At 40.6% G+C, this 12,329-nt stretch overlaps 1 protein-coding gene across 2 annotated transcripts in view; it reads right to left on the reverse strand.

Moving 5' to 3' along the window:
* The window catches only part of CCNC (cyclin C), a 174,054-nt gene that overhangs the window by 94,473 nt on the left and 67,252 nt on the right, over nt 1-12,329 (reverse strand). For both annotated transcript variants that reach the window (XM_069235548.1, XM_069235550.1), the window contains exons 5-6: nt 12,020-12,071; nt 9,402-9,457 (exon numbers count right to left, since the gene is read on the reverse strand). In XM_069235548.1, the coding sequence (XP_069091649.1) occupies nt 9,402-9,457; nt 12,020-12,071 (108 nt within the window). The remainder of the gene's footprint in view (nt 1-9,401; nt 9,458-12,019; nt 12,072-12,329) is intronic.

Raw genomic sequence — 12,329 nt, forward strand, 5'->3', positions numbered from 1 at the left:
ATTAATTGAAGCAGTAGTCCCTACTTCTAACGGAAAAAGCATTATTAAGGACAATGTAAAACGGGACCATGAACAAAGAGCTCATAATGGAGTACCCAAGTAATTTCACTGAAGACTTTCAAGTCCTTACTTGTAGATACAGCTACCTACACTGACAGCATGTCAGAAGACTACATAGCCCGCACAATAGGTTGCACTGGGAGTACAACGCCATGTGAATGTGGAGTGTTTGCAAAAAACATTAACAATAGTATTATTCTGGAATGAAATGGAAGCTGCTTTAGCTCTGATAGAATGGCTAAAGAAGTCCTTCACACTTGGGAACTCTGACAAATTGAGAGTTGTATAAAAATACTATATGGATGCCTTGGAAACTTGCCTACTATGAGCACCCAAATCCTCCACCCTAAAACATTCTGGGTACATATGCAGGTTTAAGTAATAAAAAAACAGTTCTTCCAATTTTTATGTAGAGTAGAGCAGAATCTGAACTACCATTAAATTGATGGTTCTAAGGCCTAAGTGACACAATGGAGGTTGCTACTGGGTTACTCTACCCCCATGGCTGCCACATCACTTGGGGAGTCAATCCCCCATTTCACCAAGCCCCAGGAGGCGTGTCTGCAGCCAGCTGTTCCAAAGGGTTGGGGCCTCCTTTTGTGGTGTTCTTAAGCATTCCTGCAATCGCAATTGCGCAGTGCAAGACATATTGGAGGCTGCTACTGGGATACTGTACCCCCCACGGATGACACCAATTGGGGGACTCAATCCCCCCCCACTTCACCATGTGCCAGGAGACACGTCTGCAGCCAGCTGCTCCAAAGGGGCAGGGTCTCTTTTCACCATGCTCTTAAGCACTCCTGCAATCCAGCAGCACAGGTCGTACCCGGGCCAAGACAGGCCTGTCTCAGCCTAGAAGAGGCTGAGGTGGGCCACACCTCTTGATTGTTACATCTGGGGATTGAGACAAAAACTGCTAAGGTATACTGCCAAACTGACAAAGGCTAGGTTAGGTTTTATCAATTAAATGTTTATTTTTACCTGGGTTCAGGCTGATATGTTTTATCTACATTAATTATTCTGTTATTCTCATTTTTGTGTGTGGAATCAAAGTTTTGTTATTGAACCCAGCTTGAAATAGGCATACTCGTTTTGCAGTGGTTAAGAGGAAACCAGCTGATGTGGTCCAGGGCATTGCCAAAAAATACTCTGCTAAACATAACTGTACCCTCAAGGAGATTGAACTCCTGATTGAGGAAGTGACGTCGCTATTTGGGACAGAGATTCCATCTGAAGTAGTTCCTGAGGTAACTTCAAAAGTACAACTAATGTCTCTTCTACTAACTCAGGCACCTAAAATCTAAGACAAGAAAAGGAACTTCTAAAGCATCTTAAAAATGTAAACATTAGAGGTTACTTTGGTGGTTCCTCTAGGGTAACACAAGTTTCTGAGTCACCTTTGGATCACGACCGGACAGTAGTCCTAATCTACTTGTTAAACAAAGTTTGGCTGAGCATTCACTCATGATCTCATGTAGTAATCGCTTTATACCGCTTTCCGACATGGATAGATCGGCCTCTCAGCTCTCCAACTATGAGGCCGTGGACAGATAAAGCAAAAGCCCCACACCAGGGCACAAGAAGGCAAGGTATTTAAACTCGGTGTTGCGTGCGTCGTTTGTTTTACCGGATTTCACGCATATCGATATCGCTATATTGCTTAAACTGTGGAGGAACAAGAGGTATTAAAATGATGATTTTGCTAAACACCATCAAGGTGCTTGGCTGTGGCATCTTATTCATATCATGAGGTTTGTGTACATATCAATGTTCTATGTGTTGTTCGTTTGCCTGATTTCACGCATGCAGATACTTTGTATTGTTCAATTTGTGGGGATCTACGAGACATTTGAATGATAACGTTGTTACACATTATGAGGATGCCTAGTTGTGGCACGTTTTCTTTGGGAAATGAGGAGTTTGTATATGTGAACCAGGCATCTTGCGTTTTTTCTGCCCTGTTGGATTTTATGTATAATGATTTTTGGTTATTGTCTGGTTTACGGAGTAAACTGTATAACGTGCACTTAGGAAAGGTGCATATGGGAAAACATCCCTTTAAATATTGATGATAAAATGGTGCTAATAAATAGTCAATTGATATTGTGATATAGGAGGGAAGATGAATTAACGATTTTAGTTTTATTGATAAAAAATGTTTTGGGGATTAAATGTTGTAAGATTTGCACATTTTACTTGCAAGGGCAACTTTTGAATATTACTTGGAAATGAGGCGGTAAGAATGACCTAAGAACAATGATTAAATTAATCAAACTTGAGGCCAATTGTTTAGGTAGGTTTAATGAAATTGCTTCTAACTATGAACTATAAATTGGTAGGTGTATATGTAGTAAGTGGGTCTTTTTAATATATAACTATTGGGTTTGGACAATTGGTTTTAAATTATCACTGGCAAATGAATTGTGCCATATTAAAGTTGGGTGTATTTGATAAAATCTAGAAGGGTGACTGTGGGGGTGTTTCATATACAATTTTTTAAAATATTTTGTAAGCATACACTTTTTTGTATTGATGGTTTTTCTGGGGTATTTTATGATGTTATAGTAATGAGTATATGTGTCTATGCTTGTGGATGTTTTTAGATGTATTTTATATGTGTATTGTAAATGTATTATTTGTATGTTTTTTCTATGTAGTCTTAATATTTGGATAGGAGTGTCTTTTTATAAATCATTCCAGTCCCTTGCCGGTTTCTTCTCTTTCAAAGAATTGTGTAAATGTATGTATTTGTTATAACATTGTGGTTTATTGTTTGTTTATATAATTGTGTATGTGTGTGTATTTTGTATTGTTATATATTATATTGAATGTGTGTCACGCGTTCTATTACAGCCCTGAAGAAGTCCTATGTGAAAGGACGAAACGCGCTGGCTGTTGCGAATTCATGTATTATTGGATAACTGAGAGAAAAAAAAGAAAAAAAGAAGATTTGCACAACTGTAAATCAAAGAATTGGATACTCTACATTAGTAGTGGTGGTGCACTACCTTTGTACTATATTGTATTTTTCCTTTAGTTTTATAGGAGTACACCTTGGCAGCAGGTGTTGGCTTGAGTGCACACAAGAAGGATAGATTAACACATTTCTTGTATAGTTCAAGACGTTTGCCCAGGTGCGTTGATTTGTAGCCTGCTGCTCTTCTTTTGATGAATATCAAAATAAATAAGTACTTCCAGGGATCCACTCTATTTAACTGAGCAAATTGTAGAACTTAAGCACAAGGAAGGGGGCTTAAAAATGTGGTCAAACACCTCTGCACTTCGTTAAATCAGTTTACTCTTGATAAGAACATCAACCTCAATAAGGCAGTGAATAGCACTCATGACCATCAAAAACCCAAGCTTGTAAGAACCCCAAACCCTGTCTACCCAATAGTCCCCCCTTACTAATGTTCGTGGGTTTCCATTAAAACCACGTGGAACCCTATAGAGTCTAGGTGGTCAGGGTAAAACTAATACAGCTCCAATATTGTGTTTTCTGTCCCCAATGTTCCCTCCTCACATTCCTAAGACAGAGCTGGGATCCAAAAGGGGCCTTCCAACACCTCCCGCTAGTAAGACTCTCAGATTTGGGTTCTCCTGCTAGACATTGTAGACACCCGTTTTTTCAAATTAATGTTCCCTAACGTAGGCACAAACTACACAAGGAAGAGGAAAGCACGCTAATAAATCAGTTCAAAGGATTTGTAAAGAAAGAGGTTGTTGCTCCCCTATAAGAGAGATCTTGGGAGCCATTAGACATATGCGCCTTGACTCCATCTATGATGCTATTGAATTGATTCATCCCAGTAGAGAGTTGATAGATAATTTGGTGGCATTGGATATGAGGACATCCACTCTGTTTGACACAAACATTTGTTTCAAATATAGGCTGTGGGATCCTGGTTGGGGGGGGAAGGGGTTGTAAAGGGTGGGCTTAGATTACCAACTTTCACTGTGCTAGAGAAGCTTCTGGGTACATTTTTGTGGTGAATCATATCTACTAATAGCGGGGGGTTTCAACACCACAATTGAGCCCCTATCTATTGACGATGCTAGCTAAAAAGAGGCTGAGGATGAGAGGTAGGGCATTCCTCAGCCTTATTTAATCCCATAATGCAGGTGGGCAGAGGCCTCTCTCCAGATGGAAGCACTCTCACTAGAATCTGGGATCAGGGGAACTAATGGGAGAACTAAATCCAATACCAGGGAGGGCCAACACTTTTGATAATTCCTTCCAGTCATGTAAACTATACTTTAGTACAGTGGTTCCCAACCTGTGGTCCAGGGACCCCTGGGGGTCGCAACTTCTCCTCAGGGGGTCTGTGACTGCTTAGAAAACTATTAGCAGATTAATAAAGTCTATATAAATAAAGTGGCTAGATGTACAATCGATAAAATAAAAAGGTACTGTTAATGTCAAGGAATTTGAAATTGGAAATTAAATTAGTATACTCAGATTGATTCGTGAGAGCAGGCAGCTGCATCAAACAGAATACAGTAAGGAGGGTGTGTGGTTTCAATTTAATTTAGAAAAGATCCAACCTTTCTATTAAAATGACCTATTTTAATTTTGTTTACAAATTAAATAAAATGTGTTATTTGTGTGTGTAATGGAATGCTTGTTTCTGTATTTTCGGTGTATTTTTTGTGCTTCAATTCATCGACAATGTTTAAGTCTGGGTGCCCGCTTCCAGTAAAGAATCAGTGAGTGGTCCCCCGATTCCAATTATGATTCAGTGGGGGTCTCTGGGGTCTAGTAATGATAAACTGGGGATCCAGAGAAGTCAAAAGGTTGGGAACCACTGCTTTAGTTGATCTCCAGTTATGGCGATACCTTAATAATATTGTTGCTGAAACTTGGGTGCGAGCCGCTGTGCTTGAAAATGAAATCCTTTTACTACAACAGGCGTAACACAAATCAAATTGTCAGCACTAGAGAAGTCTACTCCACAAATGATAAACGCCACCTTAAATGGAGGCAACCAGTAGAGAAACCAGACCTTCAGAGTAGGATTAGTGAGGATCTTCAGCTATGTCTGGATGAGATGGAAAGAGATGGCTTAGGAGCGGGAAGCTTGCAGGCTGTCACTAACATTCATAATATTATTTTTGGGAAAATGTACTTATAGTTCCATCCAGCAGTTTCAGTGGGAAAAAGGGTAGTTGAATTATCTGATATGGAGTGTAGGCACTGTCGTCTGCAGTTGGGAGACACACTGAAGTCCAAAGATTCCCCCCGATTCTCCAAGTGAGGAATAATTATGAAGCAGCTCAGGCCTGCGCAAAGAGGGACTTGGGTGAAAGGAGGTGGCGAGAACTGAGCTTGACTTGTTCTACCAGGACTTCACCAGATTTTGGCATCTTATAAAGTGGAGTAGCAGGGGTTGTTCAGATATTCCCCAAAATCATATTGTTTCCTCTGCATGGGTAGAGCACTTTTCAGCCTTATGTTCCCCTGCTCATCTTTTCACCAGGGTCGAAGATGTAGAGGAAGTTATCTGCACTGATCACCCTGATCTAACCCCTCGGACTCTCTGGGATTTTCAGGATGGCAACTCCACAAATATATCAGAATTTACCTTTGATCTCTCTGTTATGTCTACTATGGATGACATATCTAGAGGTAGGGCCCCAGGACGCGATGGCATTCCAGTCTACGTGTTTTTGCACGACAGGGAGAACTAGTCTAGGTACATCTTTCTCCTGGCAAACGCCATTGCAACAGGAGCCCCAATTCCAGATTCTCAGAATGGTGCCAAAGTTGTTCCCATTTATAAAAAAAAAAAAAAAAGGGGACAAATCACTCTCTGGGAATTACAGACCAATTAGTTTATTAGATTGCTCGCAGAAGATGGTTGCCCGCCTCTTACTTGGCTGGATAATTAATTGGGTTGACGACTATGATATTCTGTCCTGCTTCCAAGCTGGGTTCCAGAGAAAAACTAGCACCACGGGCTAGGTTTTTCACTTTTTTCTAATATACAGGAGGACGATAGAGATTGGTGGAGGCAGCCTGTATGTTGCCTTTGTCGATCTCAAATCTGCCTTCGATTTGGTTCCTCTAAATAAACTCTGGGAGGTGCTGCGCTATGGGTATGCCATTTAATTTGTGAGTTTTGATTTCATTACATGAGAGTAACTACACCAGGGTCTGAAGGCATAACTAGGGAGAATTGACAGAACCATTCCCCCATACTTAAGGGGGTATATGTCAAGGCTGCGTTTTAGCTCTGACCATATACACATTTCTTAAGGACGCAGTCTTCTTCCTGTCTGGTATTCCTATGGATGCTCCCATTTTGGCTGGTGCCAGAACACCAATTATGCTGTTTGCAGATGATACCTTACTGATCTCTAAGACACCTAGCGGGCTCCAGCGAGCCCTAGTTAGATTCCAATAATTTAGCACAGAGGATTAAAGATCAATTCTGAAAATACTAAGTTTATGATTCTCAAGAGGCATAAGCCGGCTAAGAGTAGATTAGAGTTGGAGGCACACAATTATAAAGAGAAGATGCTTTTATCTATCTGGGAGTTACTCTATATTGAAACATCGGATCGATTTAATGACTACAAAACATAAGCTGAAATTGGGCGCCATAGTGAAAGAACATAGCTCTTGGATTTCAAAACCAATCACCCCAGTCATGCAAATTTATGAGGCGATGGTAATAAACTCTGTTGTATGTCTCTGAAATGTGCGGCTTTGCAAATGTATCTTCTCCTACTCATTCGGAAAATAAATTCCTGAGAAGTATAGCTGGTCTCCATGGAAGCAAACCTTTGTTGCTCTCATTCCTTGTTGTAGGAATGACAGGGCTACTAGCAGAGTAGGGAAGAGACCCATGTGAGGCAGCGGAGGCAAACCCGGTTACTTGACTGCTTACTTAAGGAGGCCCAAACAGCAATTACCACTGGTTGATGAAAGATTACAAATAAAGGAGGAGCTCTTAAGAATCGAACATTGAACAGATGCTTTGTAGCAGCTAGTGGAGTTGCTTACAAAGATAACTGGCAGGCTATTCTTAGGAGAACCATACAGTCCAGTCAGGAGTATCACAACAAATACACAGGGCTTTCACAGGATCCAGACCTAAATGTAAAGAAAAAACATAATCCTGATATTTTCCACTCTACAAGGTGGGGGTTTAATGGAGGCTTTCTAGGAGGAAAATAATTTGCAAGGTATGCCCGTGCTCTCACATTAAAGAGCAGAGAGACCTAAGGTTGAGATTCCTGGGCACTGAAGACAGGACTTCTGGGACCGACTTTCGTGACCTGTTACTTTTAGAATCTTTTAGAAGGAGACCATAATAATTTGTAAGGTAAATAACATTCTAATTATCTTCACTGATGACCTAGATCAGGGATGATTAGGACAGTGTGCACCATAAACAGAGCATGGAATCTAACATGGTGGTGAACAGCAAGACAGTACAGGTTGGCTGGGCCCTGGCATCTGTTCTGTTGACTACCGGTGTTTGTAGCATTGCATGAAATGGATGTCAGGGAAGCAAGAAGAATTTCTCAAGGAGCCCTCTTGTATGGAGGGAGTAAAACTACTGTTTTAGGCTTTCTAGGCAGCTGGCTAACAACATTTTGAAACACAAAAGGATGATGGACAGAGTGCTGAAACTTTTCAAACACTCACCCCAGTCACTGATCTGGGATTAATCCATTGTTCTTTTGCTCACCATGCCCCCCTACTTTGGACCCAACCATATGCAAATCAGTCTTGAAGCTGCTCTCGATGGGAACAGTCAAGCCCGAACTGCTAGGCCAGGTCGTCCCTGGACTGGAAACAAACATCTCAGGACCAGTTTCAGGGTATCACTCTTTATCAGCCAGGCTAGCTTGACTCCAGTGGCACAGTGAGCACGGCATCCACGTCTGGGCATACCCTTCCCACTTAGGGCAAATTTACCAACACAAAAGGATGATGGACGGAATGCTGACACTTTTCAAACACTCACCCCCATCTGAGAAGAAGCATGTAGAGCACCTTCGAAAAATAAAGATTGAAATATAAGCAGCATCCACCGCAAAGCAACACAAGGACAGATACAGAGTGATATGAGAAAGCAAACACTACAATGAGCAACACATTGAGGAGTGATTGCCCCAGGGTTGAAACCTTTCCTGAGACAGCCTGTGAGAAGCAACACTGAGGCACTCTAGAGACGGTCACAAGCTTCAAAATTAAATCAAAACACACAAGTTAAAAACAGAACTTAAGTAACCATGAAATTTAGTTTAGGTAGCCAGTCTACCAACCTTGAGCACAAGAACTGTATGATTTGCACAAAAATTCAGCTCTTATGCACCTAGAGTCAACCAAGAATAGAGAAGGGTCTTCTACCTAACTCCCCACTCCACAGACATTTGCCGTCCCTGACGGTACAAATGGGGCAAACAATCCAGCTATGAGCTGAATGTTGAAGTTCCTCGGCAGCAGGTACAAAGGATGTAGAATGATCATTCACAGCCTCAAGCTACAGTAATGCCTACAATACATATAACACACATTGCTAAACCAAAAAAAGCCAGTTTAGGGCAAGGGATGTGTTCACAACAAATCGTGGGCTATATTTCGTAGCTGTAACTTTATTAAATACGGTTTAGCTTGCACATCAAAATGTGCAACTGGTAAATAGTGTGTCATGACTGAACGCAACAGCTTGCCTGAAAATGAGTCACACATAAGCATCATAGCAAAAATAACTTAAATACAAAGATTGTGTGTCAACAGCACAACCCAGGATGTCCTTTAAAAAGAAATCCCAGTTTACCTTAATGGGACTTTGTCAACCATTTCCCTAAAGAAGGTTACATGCTCAACATTGCTTATTATCAAGAGTATAGAGTGCAGGGTCAACAAAAGAGTGTAGGGTCAACAAAACATGCAGAATTGTTACAGTACTTGAACATTACAAGTGACAACTATGAAAGTGTTGAACTCTTGAAAAGGTAGTATTTGTGATTACAAATGAGTAGTGCAGCTAGAAGTGTGACGTCAACAGGAAGATACCATCATCATCATATTTGCATAGGCCCAGGAGTCACTCAATAACCAATCAATCAATATAATGTATCCCCATTTTTCCTTCCAGCTAAAGGAAAGCTTTGGAGTCTTGTAGGAGGTACTTACATAGCTTCTTGGCGCCATGATATCGATACCACTGGGCCACCCCCCACAGTACCACATAATCAATTCAATAATCAAACAATTACATCTACACAAGCATATACAGTTGACTAAGAATGCAGCATTATGGGGCTTCAATGTTTTTCCAAGAATCGGAGTATTCTGGACTAGACTTAAGATGTTGTATACTTACATGGTTCATGCGATAAGGAAACTCCTTTGGAAAGGCATACGAAAACCTAGTTTTTACTGGAAGGGAGGAGGGGAAAAAAAATAAAAAATCAGATCAGAACATAGTAATTTCAATTTGCTCCATGACGTGAATTAGCATGAAGTTATGCTCTAGGATCGCCATTAAGGGTTACCCAGAGCGTTTTTCTCTGGACATATCAGACCAGTTTCCTCTGGAGCAGAAGCTGCAGGGCAGAAGAAAAGGCAAGGCTCTTGCCGACCCCCAAAGGCACCATCAGAGAAGCATGCCATGGTCACTCAAGTGAGGCTACAGGCTCCCCTCCTCCCGGATGCCTAACCTGCCACTTTCCCTACACCCCATCTCCAACAGCTCCAACAACAAACATGGACCACCTGCTCAGAAGAGGTGGTACATTTCGATTTTAAACTCCACTGAACCAGGGATAACCTGTGCAAAAGAACACAGTAATTCAAGGTTCAGTAGGTAATTCCCTTTTTCAAGGATTTTGAGCACAAGTTAATGTTATCTCACAGGGAGATACCGCCCAGTGTCGACCACTTCTTTTAGTAATATTAAAGTGGTTATGGTCTGGTGGGGTTGGAGTGATGAGGGTTCATGCTTAGGAGAGTGAGCGTGTGAGATGGAGTTTGTCAAATTAAGTGTTTGTGACAGAGTGGGAGAGCATCGCACTTTAAGTTTTTATCTGTACCTAGACCATGACATTTTAGAAGAGCATGCTAGGACACTTTTTACCTCAACTGATCAGCCATTTTTAAGTGTGCATGTACCATAGTTACCTGATGGGTCAGGAGTTTGTGCAGTTAATTATTTGGTTCAATCACTATTTGAAATCACCAGTAAAGCGACCAGAAAATGGGGTAATAGTTTGGTACTGAACAAAAAATGACCATGCCAAAAATAAGATTACAATTGATATGCTGTAACCCGTACTACCTATGCTAGTTCCAGATACAGCTAGTTTTATTGGCACATAACTCTGGAAACGCACCCCTCCTCTCACTATAAATTCATATCTTACTCTCATCGTTCGAATATTGATTTAAGGAACAACTGTTGCCTATATTTACCTATGTACCACCCCCTAAATATTAATGAATAGTTCTTGTACTATTTCCTGAAACATGGTATAGTGTACAGCACAAAGAAGCTTTGCAAATTATAATACACAATTGCCTTAACATTCAGTACTGTGATTTCAGACCTTTGTAAGTGCCATCAGTGAATAATTATGATTAATCAAAAGGGCCCTCGAAAATGAAATCACTTACAAAAAATACTTTGCTTCTCTTATCAACAAACATACAATGCAGGAATCAAATCGGTATCTAATCCCAGAAGGAATTCATGGAAAGCATATTACGCCCAGAAAGCAGCACTATTGAAACGATTGGAATAAAATCTGGTCTTCAGCAACAATGACAGTGAGTGTCAAGTCTGAAACTCACAATTGAACAGTGAGTGGCTTTTACAGTTACAAAATTAGCTAAAGTATTTATTGTGGCATTTTATAGTACTGCCTGTCACTTTTCAGTTATTCAGACTGCCAATAGGTGTAAAAGAGTCTGAATGTAGGACCTCTAGAGTTCAATCAGTAAAGGGAGGCCAAGATGAACATTCTTTGCAATTCCAGGGTGCAGGAGGTTCTGTTAAAAGCAGTTCACTTTTCAGACCCTTCCTAAAATTCACTGATTTGGGCTTTGTCCTCAGATCTGAGCCAATGATGTCCACCGTTTATCACAGATGGGTCATTACTGCCGTGTAGAGCCAACGAACCAAGATTCAAATGAAAAATACAACACACGGACATGAAACGTATCAACACAAACAATTCAAGCAGCTTAGGTTTTGATGGCACAGAAGACCCAGGACCTACCATTGTGTCCCATCTTCTGCCGAATATGTGACAGACCATATTTAGTTTTGCAGTTTAAAAAATTAATCACGCACTGTTGATCTCCAAAGGACTTATTGCACCTGTATCAAAAGGACCACCTATTTTGCAGGATGTGGATATACATTGGTGTTATCATGTTTCAAAACGTTTTTGGAAAAATACCCGAAAACAGAGAAAATCTACTAAACAATTAACAGTTGAGTACTTTATTGACTTCCAGCATTCCCCTTTTATTTTTCTTCACTACCCTTGCGGTGAAATGGGAAGAGTTTGCAGAACATGGATACCTCTCTCTGCACCCATTCAGAGCAGAACAACATTCACACTTATTTGCAAATTTAGAAATGGTGCAAGGTTTGTGCACACATCCAGTGAAAATAGTTTTTGCCTAGGGAGAACTCGGTGACGCCTAATAAAAAGGCAATTTGAAAGGCATTTTCTTTGAATTTTCTACCACCTAGAGGGGGAACCTTGCCTCTCTTTAGCAAAGGTACGACCATGTGCACCAGTCATTTGTTTAACATTTTCAAAAGAAGACATGCTGTATCATAACACAGATACTCACAAGCTAGATAACGAGTCAGAGAAAGATACCTATGGTGGGGACCTAATAAATCACATTCATAGTCACTAAAGAAATGTATTGCAAGATGGTATGTTTCAGATTTATTCCAGTTTTCCCCTCCATGTATGAGACACTTACAAACAGAAGTAGCAGCAGAGATTAGTCTTGTATTTGAAACCACGCCAAATTCCTAGGAAGAATGTAAAAGATTGTACGGTTATGCATGATAAAGTCATGAGAGGCAGGTCACGTTGTGTTGTACTACGTTAGCATTTCATTACCATTTACTACCTTGGAAGCAGACGTTTAAAGAGTCACATGTCCAAATGGAAAAAATATACCTGGAATAGGCTTCAATAAACAATTTGTAATTCTACGAAAAGGCATGCACTCGAAGACAACAAGAGTAACACAAATATTATGTATCTACCAGAAAGCTTGGATTAAA

Source organism: Pleurodeles waltl, chromosome 5 (assembly GCF_031143425.1).
Source record: "Pleurodeles waltl isolate 20211129_DDA chromosome 5, aPleWal1.hap1.20221129, whole genome shotgun sequence".
Classification (NCBI taxonomy): Eukaryota; Metazoa; Chordata; class Amphibia; order Caudata; family Salamandridae; genus Pleurodeles; species Pleurodeles waltl.